The sequence below is a fragment of the Salvia splendens genome, chromosome 5 (assembly GCF_004379255.2).
Source record: "Salvia splendens isolate huo1 chromosome 5, SspV2, whole genome shotgun sequence".
NCBI classification, from domain to species: Eukaryota; Viridiplantae; Streptophyta; class Magnoliopsida; order Lamiales; family Lamiaceae; genus Salvia; species Salvia splendens.
The window spans coordinates 30,519,499-30,539,481 of NC_056036.1; the positions used below are offsets into that span (position 1 = coordinate 30,519,499).

A 19,983-nucleotide genomic window follows, 5' to 3' on the forward strand; every position below is an offset into this window, starting at 1 on the left:
CCTTTTGAACAACAGGTTTTAATCCATTAATAAAATGGCTAATTGCGTACGATTCAGAGAGGGAAACACGGCCTAATAGCAGTTCAAAACGATCATGATAGTCAGCAAAAGAACCTGATTGTTTGAGTGCGAGTAGTTCGGTCATTGGATCCCCCAACAGTTGATCACCGAATCGAGCTTCAAGTGCTTGCAAAAACATCTGCCATGGAGTTGACATAGCACGATCCTGGTACTTAGACCAGTTCTGGAACCACTTAAGAGCTCTTCCTTCGAAATTGATCACAGCGAGACGGACTTTAGAGTGCTCCGGAGTTAAATCGACCGCGAAAAAATGATCGCAGCGAAGGATCCATCCAGCCAAATCCTCGCCGGTGAAGATCGGAAAGCCGACTTTAGACTGACGCGTCGCGAAATATTGTTGCCGTTGCTGGTGACCTCCGCCACCCCCAACACCAGCAAATTGCCCAGCGCCAGGAGCTTGTGGAGCTAACCGATTGAGGAACTCGTTTTGCTGGAGCTGGAGAGCAAGGAGACTCTCACGAAGTTCCTTTAACGCCAGATCACGCGATCCGTCTGTAGTATCACGGATCTTATCACTCTCCTCACGTCGCCGATCAGATTCCGCCACGCGATCAGAGAGATCAGCCACCGCAGTCGCGAGTATCTCCTCCAGTCGGCGCATGTCGCCGGAACGTGTTTCAACCATCACAGACTCAGGATCGTGAAAGCTGATACCACTTGGTGTGGAATTGGGGTCGCCGGGGCTACGAACGACGACCGGAATTACACCTACGCAAATAGAGTGACCCGAAGGAGAAGATAGAACAGGGGGAAGGGAATTTTGCATTAATTCAAAAGCATGAGTACAAAAAATGAATTCAAAACAGCTTATATAGTAACTATATAACAACTAACTAACACATGCCGTGTGTAGATTCAGCTTCCATCACGCAACTCGCGTGTGCATGCACACGTTTATTTCATGCAGCCACCTCAGCATTTATTTCTCTACTCTTTCATGCACCAAATTGATCACGACCGCACGCCCACGGCTGGGAGATATAGCAGCAGCGCGCAGAAACACGCGAGTGCTGTCTTAGCAGCCAAAGACGGATAGAAGAAGAAGTAGCGTCCTTGCAAAACCTCGTGAGAAGGGCAGGCTGCTACGGCGGATTTCGGGCAGCAGCGGTGATCTGGCTCGGGGGCGATGGCGCAGCAGCGTTGTCAACGTAGCGACGACGCAGCGCCAGGTGCGTCCTCACGAGCAGAAGGAAAGCAGCGGCTGAGGTTCAGTGGGAGTACGATGACACAAGATTAGGGTTTCCCTATGCGTGACGTCGAGACGCCTCGTCCCGTGACTTCGCTTTCCAAATTTTAATTAGGATTTCAAATCCTGGGATTCAATTTTGGAAATAATTCAAGATAAATATGGAAATAAGATTTGAATATATCTTTTGTAGATTTTATATATTATATGAGATTTAATTATGAATTAAATCATGGATTAATTAGATTCTTTCCTTATTTAATGGATTTATATGGATTTTAATCCTAGATGAATCCTAGTTATATTTAGAAAATAATAATCTAAATTTTTATATATATCCTATGGATTTATATGGATTTATTCCTAGACAAATCCTAGTTGGATTTAGATAATGATAATATTATCTTATTTTTATCCTATGAATTTATTCATAGATAAATTCTAGATGGATTTGGAGAGCAATAAATAAAATATTTTATTCTTATTTTATAGATTTATATAGATTTTTTCCTAGATAAATCTTAGATAGATTTGAATAATTGTAATATAATATTATCTTATTCCATGGATTTACGTGGATTTACTCCAAGATAAATCCTAGATGAATTAAGATAAATATTTATATTAATTTATTTTGTCCTATGGATTTGAATAGATTTAATTCTATTGCGACAAATCTTAGATGTATTAAAATAACCATTAATCCAAGTTATCCTTATCTTTTGGATTTACATCCTAGATGGATTAGGATAAAGATGATATATAAGAAAATCCTTATTTAATTAGATTTAGATAAACTTATTTATCTAAGAAATCCTAAGTAATGTTTGATATATTCTAGATGTCTATTCTAAATAGAATTAAGATTTGTATAAATCTTGGTTGATTGGATTTTATTTATCGTATGGATTATGATGGAATCGTTTATTTCTAGTAATATCCTAGAACGATTTAAATAATGATAATCATATATCAATGTTATCTTGAATTGTAGGATTTGATTTTATCAAAATAAAATCTAGAATAATCCTAAATGGATTTAGATAGTTAACACTATCTTGATAAATCCTAAATGAATTTGGATAATCATTATCCAAGATAAAACATAATTATTTAATTGATTCTCCCTTGATTAGATTAAATAATTGTAGTTAATTATCCAGTGTGTTTAAATGTCATGCATTAAATGGATTTATCTGTTTATTTGGTGTTTATCTTTGCAAGTGGATTATTTGTCTTGCTTATGTGATAATTATGCAAAAACCATATAAAATATCTAAGCGATAATTACAACAAGTGTGTTGTATATGGTCTCCATCAATTGGTCTGCAATTTATGAAGCTTTTTTCTAATATTATCGTCACCCATGTTGTGGGGACAATAATCCTAAGAAATAGCGAGTTCATGAGGGCGGACTTCTCAAAAATAAATAGTATGAACTAGAATGTGGTTTCCAATATTATCGCCACCCATGCTGTGGGGACAATAATCCTAAGAAACTGCAAGATTCAGAAGTTCACACAGGATTTATGAGATAGCTTGATCTTGTTAGCAGCACATAAGCATTGTTATGGGAGTGTGTTGTAGAAATGAGACTCTGTAATGCTAAATTCGGTGGTCTTGCTTAGGCAACATTAGGCAGCCATGCCATTATGTGGTCTCTGGACTATTCGTCGGTGTTGTGACCTATAAAATTGTAAGATTTTAATGTGTATTGACTTCCTCTGGAGGGTACAAAATTTTAATTTTACAGTTGCAAGATACATAATTGTTTTGTGGTTATTTGCGATTATGTATTGAGCATAAGTATGTGATAATAAGTTTATTTGCCAAATCTTCATTATGACATTCAATATCTTGTCTGCGATCCTTAAAGAAATAAACTCGAATGCAAAAATTATGTAGACTGGAAACGTAAATAGATAAAACTTGGAGTTTATACTCACTGATTCATGTCCTCCATCTCCTCGACATAATTCCACGAGGATTGTTCGAGAATGCATTTTGCATGTACTTGACAATTTCTTTAAGGAATAAGGTCAAGCTATTTTCTTTTAAGTAGCACGATAATTCTTGGTTAGTGACGATGAAAGATGGATATCAATAGAATCTGTCAAGATGATTCGATTGGAATATCCTGGAGGGACAGAATGTTTTGAGAAATCTTTTAATCACTCAAATAGTTTTCTGACTCAAGTCATCGCCTAAAGTAATAAGAAATGACTACAAGAAGGTTTAACTGAAAAGTGGAAAACCTTCAGAATATTAGTCGTTATATTACTTTTAGAGGAAAGTAACATGATAGATGATGAATTCATAAAGGCTGCATTTTTCCTAAGTCCTAGTTCATTTGAACAAAAGACTAGATATGGAAATGGGAGAGCCTGAATTGTCATCAAAGTTTGTTTGAAGCGAGCGAAGATGTTATGTAAGTTGGATTGACCTCTTTTAGAGAAGGACAATGACTTACATAACAATGCAACTTCTAAGTAAGAGATCTTCATCCAGTTAGGCTTTTGTTGCAGTGGGAGCTTTTAATGCTCAATTATTGTTTTATGGTTGATGTTTAAGGCATCATAGTATTGAAATAATATAAATGCAACAAGGTTGAGTGTTAAACAACACATTAACTTCTTAAACAATGAATGATAATGTACTTATGGCTTTTAGTCTTAAGGCCAAGAAAATACTTAGCTATTGTTCAAACTGATCTAGACTATCAAGATTTTAACAATTTGCTTGTTAAATAGCTTAAATGTCTAGAATGTTTGTTTGATGCGCTGTAAGTGAGAATCATTCGATTCAGAATACTTATAGAAGTGCGACATAGAAAGACTAGCAAGTCTTAATGGTTTACACCATAAGAAGACGAGCAGAGTGTTATGATCAGTAGTGGGAGTTTAATCTCTATTAACGAATCCAAGCATTCTTCTAAAGAATGGGATAGTTATGTTAGAAGGAATCGAAGTCTTTCTCAGACAAGTTTGATTAAGTGATGAGGTGTACTCATGAAAATCTCATCATTGATGGGATAAGCATTAGATTTAACGAGATACACCTTAAAGAAACTACCAACATCAGTACCTTCTACAAAACACGAGTTGTGGACTAAACCCTAGTCTAGCACATCTCAAGGTGTAATGTTGTTCCAATGCATGTTGAAAATGTATCCAAGTAATTGGAGTTGAGTACAAAGGTATGTTTTAAGGTTATCCCAAATAATGTAAGATTATAAGTTCTGTAATCAACAAAGATAGAATTCTTGTATGAAGATCAGGAGATGAACTATAAGCCTAACAATGTGATAACTCTCAAGATAAAGAGAGATATCGGATTTCCACATTACCAAGGAGTCATACCATTAGAAACTTTTGCACTAATAAAATCAACTTCAACACCTAAGATTGTAAGAACCATGTCGTAGTGGGAGCGTTCCTAGGAACATAACAAGTTCATGGGTCTAAGAGTGTCGTAAGACTCAGTCTTAGATTAACTTGAACATAATCCCTTTAACTACAATGTAGAATTGATTCATATGGATATTCATCTTTGAAAAGGTAATAGATTCCAAACTACAATCTTAGATAGACAACATATTTTACAAGACTTGCAATACTACATATAGGTTGTGTCAGTCAGTAAATGTGGATCGCAAATGGCTAGACAATGACAATGGGTTATACCCAAAGAGAACAATCATCTCGCTGTCGTTGTGCCAGGTTTAATTCGATCATACTGTCTATCAGTACTTACATAATTAGAATGTATGTATCATGATTGTCAAGACAGTTTTCTATAGAAGTCTTGAGGAAATCATCTACATGGTATGTAATAGAGGGCAAGAAACACATGATTAGAAGCTTGTGAAGACCTTTGTGGTCTTAGGCATGCATCTAAATCAGAATATATGTGTTTTGTCAAGATTGTCAAATGTTTGGAATTTGACATGTGCCCTTAAGTGTGTTGTAAGCACAAGGAAGCTGAAAGTGCATTAAATATGGTATTAGTGGTGGTACTCTACGATGATGAAATCTATAAAAGTTGCGAACAACTAAGATTGCCATCTAGCGTAGGAAACTGGTTGTCTACCTAGTTTAAGATAGAGGATTTAAGAGAAAATAATTACATTCTAAGCATCTAAGTCTTTAAGATTGCTAGAAGGAATGTTGAGATTCTCTTAGGAATCCTATATCTATACATTGCTTGGAACATTTTAGCATTAGAATTTCCATGCAAAGGTTTTTACCTTTCAAGATGGAATTTTCTTATCTCTAGTTAAGTGTCGTTTGACGCTTAGTGAGAACAAGAATTATGAGACTAGTTTTGGAGATACATGTCTCATATATGCTATGATGTGTACTAAATTTGATATTAGTTGTGCTTTTGCATAACAAGTATTCATCATATTAACCATGACAAAGGACTTTGATTGAGGTAATGGATATACCATAGTACTTGAGAAAGACTAATCGTTATATTCTAGTTTACCAGTCATTCATGTAATGTCCTTGGGGTTACACTGACTAAGTCTTATGACTAATCGGTGATCGAGTAAGCCATCCTCAATATATGTGTTTACATTAGGAGTATACTCCTAGTAGCTTTGATCGTAAGTTCGAGTATGCCTATGAGTATTTTTACTCTAGCAAAGGCGAACTCAAGGGACACACGAGATCATAGTCTAAGAATTCACATAGAGAGGTGAAATTAATTAAAGATCAAGTACGCAGCAAAGACATATCAGAGAACAACCAAGCAGATTTTTCACAGAAATTGCCTTTGTGGCAACATGTTTCAAACATGATGTGAAATGAATGGTAGTTTGATATATCTAGCTCTAATACCTGCTTTGTGTATAAGTGGGAGAGTTTTTGGCAATGGGTATACTCGAAAGCATGTTTTGAGTATAAGTGGGAGATTGTTAGGTTTAGTATACTGAAAAGCATGTTTCGAACGAGTTCGCGCGAATAGAATTTTGCTTGTATACGGAAAAACTCTACAATCCACTTTTAACCCGATTCAGTATTATTTGAGCAGTTTGCACGAATAGAATCAGTATATTATTATATTTTGTTTGCTTGTGCTTTTAAAAGATGTTTTATAAACATTTAAATGCATAAGAAGTAAACAAAGCCTAAGTCTTTTTCTTAGTAGACTGGTTGTGGACCGTGTCCAATTTAAGGTAACTACAGTCGGTTCTATGCAATGCTTTGCAAAAGAAAAAGAAGAATTTCACAACCTAGATAGGCTTTGGCTACCTATCGCGAAAGGTTGCAATGTCAGCTTGATTATTTCTAAGCCTTATTGAAATAAGATGACGTTGGAGTGGTATACCACTGAATGGATCTAACAGCAAGACGTGTCTTTATATTATCTACTGAAAGACTAGGTCTTGATAAATATCTATTTCTTAATCAATGTACGTTAGCATTGGGCATACGATATTGTGTATCTACTACTTTGACTTACCAAAGGTGCGGGTTTTTCGTCACCCAACGATCCAGGTATATTGGGTAGTGGTGATCATTATCTAGCAGTGCTATGATTGCTATTATGTTGAATTGTGCGCGAGGTGAGTCTCGTTTGATAATGTCCTCAAGAGGAGTTTGAACAAGGCTTTATTACTTGGAAACTAGTCAGTTGGAATTTAATTATTCCATCAATAATAAATAAGTGTTTCTTGCAACGTCCACTCTTGGAATTTATAAGATGTTAATTAATTAAGTCCATAGCAGACTTTAATTAATTAATGGACATTTATATCTTAAGCGCGGGAAATAAATAATAAACAAAATGGAAACCCGAATTACTTGTAATTTCAGATTTGGACGGGGAGTTCAATATTACTTCTGTAGTGGTTGCTCGTAATATTTCAATATAAGCTTGTATTAAATTGTGGGTTCAATTTAATTAGTAAAAAGCTAATTGGGGGAGCCCATATCCAAAACCTTCCTAACATCCCTGACTGGGCCCAATATGTAACTATTATAAATTGGAGAATAAAGGAAACAGAAAAACACAATTATCATTGTGGAAAATTTCATCCACTCTCATATTTGAGAAACGAACGATTTTTCCTAATTGAATATCTCCTCCGTGAGTTCTTCAGCTCCTCCTCCGTGAGAAAGTTCTGTCTTCTTTATTCGAGTCCTAGTGTTTCGATAGGATCAGCCCACACTGATGTCGGAATACAGTTCGGGACACCAGTCAGAAGATCCGTGGTCTAGTATTGAAGATCATCGTGGAGAAGGCGCGAGCAATCGACGATCCTTTGGAGAATCAAATCGGTAACTCTAAACCGTGAAATTCATGATTTAGGATATATATTCTTTGAGCATGAATTATTTGCGTTCTAGCATGCAATTCTGTGTTGACATGTGAATTGATTAATCCCATAATCTGTCAAATAGATCCTACGTCTGATTTATTTATTTTATACAAGTCTTCCGCTATGCAAGGGGCTCCAAAACCCCAACACGATCGTCCCTCCCAAAGCCTCAATTTGATTGAGGTGGCCCATCATCTCGAGGGCATGGTCCCGCACAGATGTTCCTTCCTTCATTGTCTTCGTCATGATACTCCAAAAGGCGTGAGACTTAGCCATTCGATTCTGAGTACTAAATATTTGTGAGATTTTGCATAATCTCGGTGACAGTCGCCAATGGCAGAATGCTGGTGCTTGTGTACTGAAGACATAGAAGCCAACATGTAGCACTTAGCCATCTCATTCGCCTTATGCCACCATCTATGCGCATCTCTAACTCCTGCCGCGGCGTTAGCCGCCGGCACTGAAGGTCGTGGGGTTGTGAGCACAAAGCTGTACTCTTCCGCTGTGAAAACGATGTCCATGTTTTGTTTCCATTGTATGTAATTTTGGCCCTCGAATTTGTTTTCTTTAAGAATTGCAGAAAGAGGATTGAATGACATCTTGACGATTTAGTTTGCACTGCAAAACAGAATATTTACTGTTTGTCATAAACTTATGTAAGAAGTTTGAGTAGATTAACCATAAAACTTTTCAAAATCTTACAACTGTAAAATTAAAATTTTGTACCCTCCATAAGAGGTCAATACGCATTAAAATTTTACAATTTTACTGGTTACAACACCGACAAATAGTCCAGAGACCACATAATGACATGGCCGCCTAATGTTGCCTAAGCAAGACCACCAGATTTAGCATTACAGTATCTTATTTCTACAACACACTCCCATAACAATGTTCATGTGCTGCTAATAAAATCAAGCTATCTCATAAATTTTGTGTGAACTCCTGAATCTTGTAGTTTCTTAGGATTATTGTCCTCGCATAATGGGTGGCGATAATATTGGAAACCACATTCCAGTTCATACTATTTATATTTGAGAAGTCCGCCCTCACGAACTTACTATTTCTTAGGATTATTGTCCCCACATAATGGGTGGCGATAATATTAGAAATTAGCTTCACAAATTGCAGACCAATGGATGGAGACCATATACAAACATTAAGTTCGTAATTATAGCTTAGATATTTGGGTTATGGTTTTTCTTTAATTATCCTTAGCCTTGAGGTAGATAAAGGCTTAATTAAATTCTGTTGGCATTTAATTGACTGGATAATTAAATCTTTCGTTATCTTTTAGTATCTTACTTTAGGAAATTAATTGTTCTAGAATTTAATTCTTATTCATGTCTTCTATAAGATATTCTAAAATAAAGGAATTATTTAAATCTTAATAAGACATGAAAAATTAAATTCATATCATTTCCATGTTCAAGATAAGGAACATAAATTATATTATTGTATTATTTAATGTATTCCTATATATCTATCCTTGTTAAGATTCATATAAATATTAGGAAACTATTAAATTATTCTTGTCCATATCATCTAGGAATCAAAATAACATTATTTATTTCCATAGATATAGTCAATAATTCAAATATTCCTAAAATCTGGGGAAATCTTCCCAAAATATTTTATTTCCATTAAATAATAATATTTTAATGATATCCTTTAATTAATTAATTAAATAATAATTAAAATAATTCATCATCGATATCTCATCGCACGAGGTTTGCACGAAACAACGACGATGAAGATCTGACGAGTTCATCGTCGGAAATCTGTCGAGCCTGCATCTCGGCCAGCGGCGCCCTGGAGGCGAGCCAGCTCTCGGCCAGCGGCTTGTCGAGTGGTGCCTGTGTCTCGGCATCACGGGCCGTCGGGCGACTTCTGCTCTCGGCCAGCAGCATTCACGGAGGCGCTGCTGCTATCGGCCAGGGGCGACCTCCCGTCTCGGTCCCTCGGCCAGTCGAGTGTTGACAGCTCTCGGCTAGGGGCACGTGCGGTGGCGTGGCTCCTCTCGGCCAGGGACGACCTCCCGTCTCGGCCTGTGCTGCTCTCACTGCTTCGGCCAACGTCACACACAGGGCTTGCCACTCTCGGCCATCGTCGGTTGCAGCGACCGGGACACCTTTTGCCTAGGGCTCGGGCTGGGTGGCTCGTGGTGTCTCAGCGGTTCTCAGACGAATCGCCACGCCGCGCCAGCAGCCATCGGTCGACCTTGGTAAGGGCGCCGCCTAGGGTTTGGCCTCGGTCGGCGGCTCACACGAGCCCTCGCTCGTCTGCGCATCACCCCGTGATCGTGAACTCTCGGCTCCCACTCAGTCGACAACCCTCTCTCGATTACGTGTGGTGCGATCTGTCTCGACGCGAGCGCCGACGGATCGCACGTCTCGTATGATTGAAAATTCAAGTTCTTTGATTTGATAGTTCTTGAGTTCATCGTGCATAAAATATAAATAAAAGCACCAAGAACATGCTTCGCAATCAAATAACACATGCATACATGAATTTCACGAAATTCAAATCCAAATCATCAGAGTCAAAGACTGGCTCTGATACCAACTGAAGGGGTTGGCAGCAGAAGCGTGCATTCTAACGGATCACATAAAATTCTGATCTATTTAGCAGATTATTTAGACGAATTCTATTCGCGTAGTTTTCACATATATCATGCTCATAACTTGAATTCAAACATGTTTTAGCGCAATTAACACCTAAAACATGCTTGCTACGGAGTTAGCCAAATTTCCTCGTTGATTCACTGAAGAATCGAAGATGGCTGGAGTCTTCTCCACGTGAAGATCTTGAGTACTAAACCACGGATCTTCTGACTTGTTCTCGGACTGTAATCTGATATCAGTGTGGGTTGATCTCACCAGAATACTAGGACTCAAATAAAGAAGACGAAAACTGCACACGGAGGAGAGCTGAAAATCGTACCTCTTCTAGACAGAGAGGGGGACGAAAATTTGATGGAAAATAATGTCTATTTTCTGTCTCATTTATTCTCCTATTTATATTAAGTCACATATTGGGCCCAGACAGGGATCTATGGAAGAATTTGGATATGGCCTCCCCCAATTAGCTTCTTACTAATTAAATTGAAGCCGCAATTTAATATAAGCTTATATTGGAATATTACGAGCAACAACTACAGAAGTAATATTGCACTGCCCATCCAAATCCGAAATTATAAGTATTCCGAGTTTCCATTTGTTTGTCATTTATTTCTCGTGCTTAAGATAGAAACGTCCATTAATTAATCAATGTCTGCTATGACTTAATTAATTAACATATTATTGTCTTTCAGTAGATAGCATAAAGACTCGTCTTGCTGTTAGATCCAATTCAGTGCTATACCACACCAATGTCATCTTATTTCAGTAAGGCTTAGAAATATGCGGACTGACATCGCAACCTTTCACGATAGGTAGTCTAGGCCTATCTAGGTTGTGAAATTCTTATTTTTCTTTGTTCAGAACTGACTGTGTTACCTTAAAGTGGACGACGCCCACAACCGGTCTACTAAAACAAAGAGTTAGACTTTTTTACGTTGCTTTTATATTTAAATATGCAATAGACATCCATTAAATGTAAAACATAACAACATTATGACAAAAATAATCTGTTTCATTCCTTTGGAAAATAACATATAGAGTTTTACAGTATTCAATCACTCGAAAGGTGATTTCTAGTATACAAACTCTAACATGTATTCCTTTTTGTAGATTATATGCTCCTTGTTGGACCATCTATGGCTGAGATACAGAAAGTTAAGGCAGATTTGAAGTCTAGCTTCGAAATGAAGGATCTGGGGGAGGCAAAGAAGATCCTTGGCATTAATATTCAGAAAAAAAGAAGTTGTAAGAAGTTGTGGCTATTTCAGTCTGATTATATTTAAAAAGTTCTGAAATGGTTCAACAAGGATAATGCTAAAGCTGCTAAAACACCTCTATCACAGAGTTTTAAACTATTTAAGGAGCAAGCTCCTAAATCTAAGCAAGAGGCACAGGAGATGGAGTCTATTCCTTATGCTAGTGTGGTTGGGAGTATAATATACACTATGATATATACAAGGCTAGACCTGGCCCATGCTATCTCAGTTACAAGCAGATACATGGCTGATCCTAGGAAAGAGCATTGGAATGCTCTTAAGTGGATTCTGAGGTACATGAAGAGCAGTAGTAGCTGGGGTATTGTGTTCAATGGATGCGATAAGGAGGGTGAGGAAGTAGTGGTGGGCTACTGTGATGCAGATTATGCTACAAATTTAGATAACATGCAGTCTCAAACTGGCTAATTGTTCACTATGTTTGGAACAGTGGTCAGTTGGAAGTCAGGCTTATAGAGTGTTGTTGCTTTGTCAACAACAGAGGCAAAATATATGGCATTAACAGCAGCAGTGCAAGAAAGCTTTTGCAATCAGGGTGTTATATCAGATTTTGGTTTTGATCAGAAAACCATGGGTGTCCATTGTGACAGTAACTCAGCTATGTGCTTAGCTAAACATCAGTATTTCCATGAGAGGAGTAAACATATAGATGTGAGACTACATTTTATTAGAGATGTGATTGAGAAGAGAAGAGTGAAGGTGATCAAGATTGACACCTAGCACAATCCAGCTGACATGCTCACAAAGTCTTTGGGAAGAGACAAGTTTGATCATTGCAAGGAGTTGATTAAAGTTTGCTGCAAGAACTGAAGTGTGTACTCAGGTGGAGAATTATAAGAAGTGAGTCCATATTCAGCTCTTAAACATGAAGAATTAAAGGCTAAAGAGGAAAGGAAGATGCAGTTAAAAACTAGCCGTTAGAGTTAGATAGTCAGTTAGGAAATGAGCTGTCATTGCTCTAGTCTCGATTCTTGTCTCCAATTCTGTTAGGAGCGGTTACCACTTTGTATGAGTTGCATATATAGCTCATTTGCTTGTATCTAGTTAGTTAGTGATCAATCAATAAAGAGAATTCCTTTTCTCCAAGAAACTACTCTCTCTTTATCAAGATTAGTGTGTGTTCTCTGTGTGTGCTCGGTGTGTGTGTTTTGTGTGAATTACAGAGAGAGTACCAAAGAGTGTGTGAGCCTTGTGTGCTGAGTTAACAATAGTGATGAATCCGCCTCTTTTCTTTGATTAAGGTTTCGATTTTGTTGGGTGGTGGTTGTTTGCAGTGGTAGCGAAAGTTCTCTACGACTGCCGTCACTCTATATCCGTCGTTGATACATTTTTTGATTTCGTGATAGACTGTAAGGTCAAGAGCCCGTTCCAAGTCTATTTCTTCCTAACCCTAATTCTTTGATTTGGGATTTTTTATTTTTGGATTCTGAGTTATTTGTTGAACAATGTTCTTAAACAGCAGGGATCCAATGTCATTTGTGGAGACGTTGTGATATTTAATTTTGAACCTATTTACTTTAATCTTAATAATCTAGGGGTTGTTCGGTTTGCAAGATTATATCTCGGGATTATATGTGTAGTATATTTGGTTAATATTGAATCCCACAATTTAATACTAGATGGATAATTATGTGATAATTAGTCATAGTTATCTTCTTTAATTAAAATAAACCCACAATTTAATCCTAGATGGATTATCATATATGATACTCCCTCGGTCCGCGAATAGGAGTCATGTTTTTCCATTTTAGTCCGTCCGTGAATAGGAGTCCCGGTTCACTTTTACCATAAATGGTAATAAGGTCTCACCTTCCACCAACTCATTCCACTCACATTTCATTTAAAACTAATATATACAAGTGAGACCCATATTTCACTAACCATTTTTCACTCACTTTTCTTAACATTTCTTAAAATCCATGCTACCAAAAAATGGGACTTCTAATAGTGGAGGGGGGGAGTAATTAGTTATGACAATTAAACGGCACCGTAAGGAAATATCCAAGTTAGATGGTATGGAAGCACATCTGGCGGATTTGAGCACACAATTGAATGTTATCCTATGCTTCTTGAATGTGACAATTATCAAGGAACCATCCGAGAGATTGTAAGTATGTTTTGGAAATAATTAGATATAATATTATTTAGATGACAATTACAATCATATTCATTAATATGTCAATTGCAAGTTTGCAACACTTGGTCACATCAGCAAGTAGGGATGACATATCGTGTGTGTTGGATCGTTATCAGGTCAACCTGTTAACAACATCACCCAATAAAGATAAACACGAACATGACCCGTTAAGAAAACCCCAAACCCGAACACGAACACGACCCTCTACCCTCTAACCCGAACACTGTACGAACCTGACACGAACCCATTAACAACACAAACCACTTTGGGTCAACACGACACGAGAACAACACGTACATGACACGACACTATAACAACACAACCTGATAACACGGTATGAACCTGATAGCAACTGCTATTGATTAACAAAAGTTACAAAATCGTGAATCTGATCATTAAGAGTCTAATTAAAAACCTAATATTTGATTACACAATACGATCTGATGAACAATAACATCAATAGATTCATAGCAAAGAAATCCAACAAAAAAAATATTTTTAAAATACTAAAAATTAATAATATTTTAATATTATTTCTTAACGGGTAACCCGAACACGACACGGACACGAATTTTTCGTGTCCTTAACGTGTCGACCCGATAAGGACACGAACCCAACAAGCTTTGACCAAATCCATTAATTTCGTGCGGATTCGTGTCGGGTTATCGTGTAGTGCCAAAAATTGTCAATCCTATCAGCAAGACATAAAATCAATAATGTGCTGGACCAGTGGTGACTAAATTATTAACCTATTAGTTAGCTTGATCCAGTCAACTTTGTCATGAAATATGACTCCAAGATTAATATTTAAAAAATTATCATGGAATAGTGATTACAATTTAATGTTTCTCAGGTGCCTCAGCAAATAAAATAAAAAGAGAAGAAAATTCGAGTCAACCCTCCAAATCATCAAAGTTTCACATGGTGCACACAAATCGCATCATCTAATAAGTGAGTGCTAATCAGTTTTCTTGAACCGTATGATTTTGTTGTAAATGAGAAACACGTATGATCCATTACTCATCCTTTTATTTTGATAATTTTTTTATCATCAGCCAACACGCAGGTCCATAACTCATTACTATATCATCCCATTCTGTTTTATTGAAGATCAGAACCTGAGCTCGGAGAACGAAGAGATAAGAGGGCCCTATAGAGAATGTGGTCAGAAATCCATAATAGAGTCCGACCACAACGACCGAATTGATTAGCTTCATGCATAAGGATACTAGATTACCTAGCAGAAAAGATTGAAAAATCATCACAAACCTCCATTTTTTCTTTTCTATTGCAATTTCTGGATTATTATATGATGATTTTTGAACTTTCCATATATAGAAAAGAAATAGAAAGAGATAGACTAGAAATGACATCTGTTATGTCAACGACCCCAAGGGGGGTATTAAATGAATGGAATTGGGATCTGGATGGAATATAATGACTCATTTTCTTTTTTTATTTATCTCAATCAAAATGATTCATTATTAAAATTAGAAACACATTTTTTCTCCCTCTTATTTTATATATCTCCATTTAACATAGAAAATAAAGCTGCATAAAACCTCATGTCGCCCAAGGAATGGCTCATCTTCCTTTGGGCAGCGGAAGTACACAATTGAAAAATAAGAAGAATAATAAAACGAAAAAAAGTAATTAATATAATAATATTGGAAAATGAGTTCACCATTTTTTCTCATTAGAAAGAAAAAATATATTAAAAATAAAAATAAATTAATTTTATAAGACGAACAAATATTAAAAAAGACTGTCTGTATGACAGAGAGAATATAATTAATTATTGATGCGAACCTGTAGTTACATCTATTAAAATAAGATGAAAAAGCACTATTTTTTAGTTAGAAAGAAGTATCAGAGATAATAATTTTATATCGATGAACCTGCTTAATTAATATGTACACTTTCATCCCACAGAAGATGTTCTATTTTCCTTTTTCATCTTATTCTAACAGGAATGACCTCTTATTTATTTAGAGAATAAATTAAAATATTAACTATATTTCTTCTCACTTGCTTTATTCATTTCTCCTACTTTAAAACATCCAACATTTTTGTCTCTATATTACTTCCAACTTTTTTCTATTACTTGATTCATATTTCCTACTTCAAAAATTCAACAATCTTATCTCTTTCTACTTAAACTCCTCTACTTTAAAACATCCAACATTTTTGTCTCTATATTACTTCCAACTTTTTCCTATTACTTGATTCATATTTCCTACTTCAAAAATTCAACAATCTTATCTCTTTCTACTTAAACTCCTAAAATAACAATGTATAATATCTATGTCCGTCTCGAGAGGGGGTCATCTAGTAGTTTATTTTGCTATATCTTCTGAGAAAAATCACTAAACCAATCTTGAAATTCTTATCATGCCACAAATATTTAGACCGAATAAGAAGAATTGACAACTAACATTGCACCAATTCCAAGGGAACAGATGGCATGTGACTTGGATGCTACGCACACCCATGTCAATGTGTAATTTTTTAAAGGAGATGGAATAGTATTGAAGAATAAAAGGGATTCCGGCAAAAACAAGTAACGCTTTGAAAATGTAAACTGAAATTGAACACTAGCATTAAATCCTACTTCTACTTTTCTAATGTATCAACTAGAAACTGTTAAATTCCATCAAATCTAATAGAAAAAATACTGGTGACTTACGTACATGCGAATACCTCCATGATTTGTCTATAGCTCTACTCCTCATCTATGTATCTCTCTCCCCTTTTGCTAGCTAATTACTCTATCCAATTTGCTGCAACAAAATATTATTCAGTATCAGTGAAGGAAACAGCAGAATTGATAATATGATTAATTCAATCAAATCCAAAGAAATGACGAACAAAACTGAATGGATAATTAGTAGTAATATGACTAGTCATTCAATATGACTTAAATAAGAGTGTCTATTATTGTTAGACCATTGACTAAACCAGTTAGATTCATATCTAACAACACCATTATTGCAGAGATAATGTTACATGCATCATTTATTCCCTTGTATCCACATTTAAAATTTCACTAAATCCCTAATAAACCAATCACTATAAGCTTTTACCTTTTCACACTAATGCATTAAGCACCATTGTAAACATAGGCAGAAAGAGAGATTGATGCATAAACAAAATATTCCTTTTTGCTAACTTAAACATGGAAGGCTCATTTAGACATTCCCTTAAATGTCCTTCAAATTTCTAATTCCATCGCATTTATTATTATTAACTGCATATTACTAACTAAAAAGGGATGTTAGGGTTTAGAAATGAAATAATTTACCTGGAATAAGGGTGAGAGGGCAATGTGAATATGTATACTTGGGAATTAGAAGATTAACAGGAAGGGCCAATGCAAGGGTCAGCCTTCCCCTTTCCCTTCTGCATCCGGCGCTCGTTGTCCTGCTGAGCCTCGATGTATTCTTGCAGCTGCTGGAGCTGCAGTAGATGAAGTGGATGCAGCTGGCCATGCTCGTACTCATGCTCGTGCTGCTCCTGATGTTGAAATTGCTGATGACTTGCTTCGTAAGAGCTCCCCAGCGTCAACGACGGCTGCTGCTGCTGCATTGCAACACCACCGCCTCCACTTCCTCCGCTGCTAATCTGGTTTAATCCCGTGGCGGTCACTGCCCCTCCTCCTCCACCTCCCTCGCTGTTAAATCTCATCAAATCATTGCTCCGGTTATGATGTTGCTGCTGTTGCATCATTTCTTGCTCCCGAGCCATCTGTTGCGCCTCCAGATACTGCTGCTGCGCCACCAGATGCTGCTGTAGTGGCGCCTGCTCGCGCATCATGAGTTGTTGTTGTTGCTGTTGTTGATGATGATGTTGATGTTGATCTTGCTCGCGGATTAAGAGTTGTTGCTGATGCTGTTGATCACGGAGCACGAGCTGCATCCCCATCACCGGCTGCACATTTTGGGGGATAAGCTGATAGGCCTGCGGCCCGTGCTGCTGGACAAATCCGGGATGGTTCAGCATTGGAGCCATCCCTGACGGGCCGATGTAGGACGCCAATTCCTTCTTCGCGTTCTCCAAATTGACATGAACCTGACTGAGCCTCTGCTGGAGGACGGAGATGAAGCCGACGCAGCCGTAGATTGGGTCGCGGAGGCGGTGCTCGGCCTCGTACGCCAGCGAATTGACGGCGTCCTCGCGCTGGGCGACGCTCAATTCGTTGAGAAGCTTCGAGACGTTGCTGGCGCCGAAGACCTTGTGCACGTTGGTGAACTTCTGCGGATTGTCCGGCGGGAAATACGGGGCGAACACGCACTCCTGCGTGCACTTCCGCCGGAGGCATTTGCACGCGGCGCACGGCGAGTTTGACGACATCTCCTCTTCAAAAGGAAGGAGGAGACATTGTTAGTCATCGATAATAAATCGAGCTTCGAAATCAGTGATTTAAATTGCAGTTTAAAATTCAGCAAAAAATTGAAAACAGTGCAAGTATAATTCAGCCAAGTTTCGTTTCACCGATTCAAGAGAAACAGTAAAATATGGGGAAAAAATTAATTAGGGAATCGAAGCTGACATATAAAATATTGCTAAATTGAAGCGAAAGTCAGAAGATGATAAAATCAAGTTGAATTATACTTTAATTGAAGAAATGTGAATGCATTAACTGTAGAAGATTGAAGGAAACGCAATGATCGCCGGAAAATCAAGTTGAATTAAACTTTAATTGAAGAAATGTGAATGCATTAACAGTAGAAGATTGAAGGAAACGCAATGATCGCCGGAACTCGGTGATGAACTCAGTGAGTTTGTTTCCTTCTTAGCGGAAAATATGCATAAACTTGGAATGCAAGATAACCGCAACTAAAGTTTCAGATCCAAAAACAGTAGAAAAGAGAAAAATCTGAAACGACAAACACCTTTTTCTGTGAATCTTCACATTCCAAAAATCAACAAAGAAAAAGAAAATGTGTTTCTTCACCTTATTGAATTACTCGAAGCTAAAATTGAAGAACAATGAGAGTGGAAATATAAGAGACATTAACCCTGGGTTTAGTGGAGAGAACCTAGGGTTTGATTCCAAGAATTTCTGGATCCGATCTTCAAATTTCTCAATCCCCAAAAAACTAGGACAAAATCAAACAATATAAACCATCACTATTTGAATTTAATTATATTATGATCTGAGATATGGGAATAAGGGATTGTTATTGTGTACGTGTAAATATAGTATGTATATGCGTATATATAATTTCAGTTATAAGCGAAGGGTTGATCGGAGCCGTCCACGTGTATTGAAGGAAATTTTCGGGCCGTTCGATTTTTAAAAGGTCAGCATATTAATCTAAATAAGATTTCATTAGTCATTATTTAAATATGAATAATTAAGACATGCAACAAATTTCAAACAAATCATTTCCAAGCCCATCAAGCTTGAATAAACTAAAATAAGGCTATTAAATTAATAAAATTATCGATAAATGGTTTAAATAGGTTTGGCTAATGAATACTATGATATTTAATACATATTCAAAATTTTCATTGTAGTATTGCATTTTGTGTTGAAGTCATTGATTATAAAGTATCGTGGGATTTATGTATAATTTAGATAATAGATTCATTTTAAATAATTATTTAGTTGTCTTTGCTATGATTCATTTGCGGCTCTGCCTACTTGATATGAATTATTGGACGAAGACTCAAAAATATTAAGTTAAAGGGAAATTGTTGGAATATCGAATTCAAAATCAATGCTCATAAGAGAAAAAATTCTTTAGTCTTGACATACCAAATGACAAGATAAATTGTTATGTCTAACAAATAACCTTTTGACAAATAAAATTCTAAAAAAGTCATACTCTAATTGTACATGAAAACTAGTGGATGCATATCTAAATTCATTCACTACTTTAAACTTTAAAGTTCAAACTATGGAAAATTCTCCCAAAAAAATTGGACCTTCCACATATACATACTCCCCAAGTGCAGATTGTATTTAATATGAGTAATATATGCGTAAAATTCTACTTTCCTTATGCTATTTTAGTTTATTATTTTGAAATTTCTTGAGTTTTTACAAGCTATAAAAATATAATTAAAAATACTGAAAATAATTAATAAGTAATTTGCTAACAAATTATGTTAATAACCACACTTTATTATTTATGTAGAATTTACGTTTATATAATCACGTGTGTATACATTGGCAGACCCTAAAGGGGGGCTTTAGCCCCTAATGAATATAAATTTTCAATATTTTTCTATTATAAAATTTTAAAATTTGTTCATATTTTGAGCATATTGGTATATAAAAGCCCCTAATAATAATTTAAATTACATGAAAATTTATTTTTACATAAAATTTTAAAAATTTAGCCTCTACT

At 36.4% G+C, this 19,983-nt stretch overlaps 1 protein-coding gene across 4 annotated transcripts; it reads right to left on the bottom strand.

Annotated features, from left to right (window-relative positions):
- Positions 1-16,154: 16,154 nt before the first annotated feature.
- On the bottom strand, positions 16,155-18,796 carry LOC121803016 (LOB domain-containing protein 36-like). Of its 4 annotated transcripts, none has more exons than XM_042202718.1 (3): positions 18,667-18,796; positions 16,929-17,982; positions 16,155-16,407 (listed from the first exon to the last, which is right to left on the bottom strand). In XM_042202718.1, exon 2 carries the CDS (start codon positions 17,975-17,977, stop codon positions 16,982-16,984), a length of 996 nt encoding a protein of 331 aa, XP_042058652.1. In that variant the 5' UTR covers positions 17,978-17,982; positions 18,667-18,796; the 3' UTR covers positions 16,155-16,407; positions 16,929-16,981. The 4 variants fall into 4 exon arrangements, with proteins under 4 accessions (XP_042058652.1, XP_042058653.1, XP_042058651.1 ...); XM_042202719.1 differs by having other exon boundaries at positions 18,646-18,796; XM_042202717.1 differs by having other exon boundaries at positions 18,582-18,796.
- Between the last annotated feature and the right edge of the window lie 1,187 nt (positions 18,797-19,983).

Excerpts from the sequence above, each read along its gene's own strand:
- LOC121803016 (XM_042202718.1), bottom strand. The coding sequence starts at position 17,977 with ATGTCGTCAAACTCGCCGTGCGCCGCGTGCAAATGCCTCCGGCGGAAG.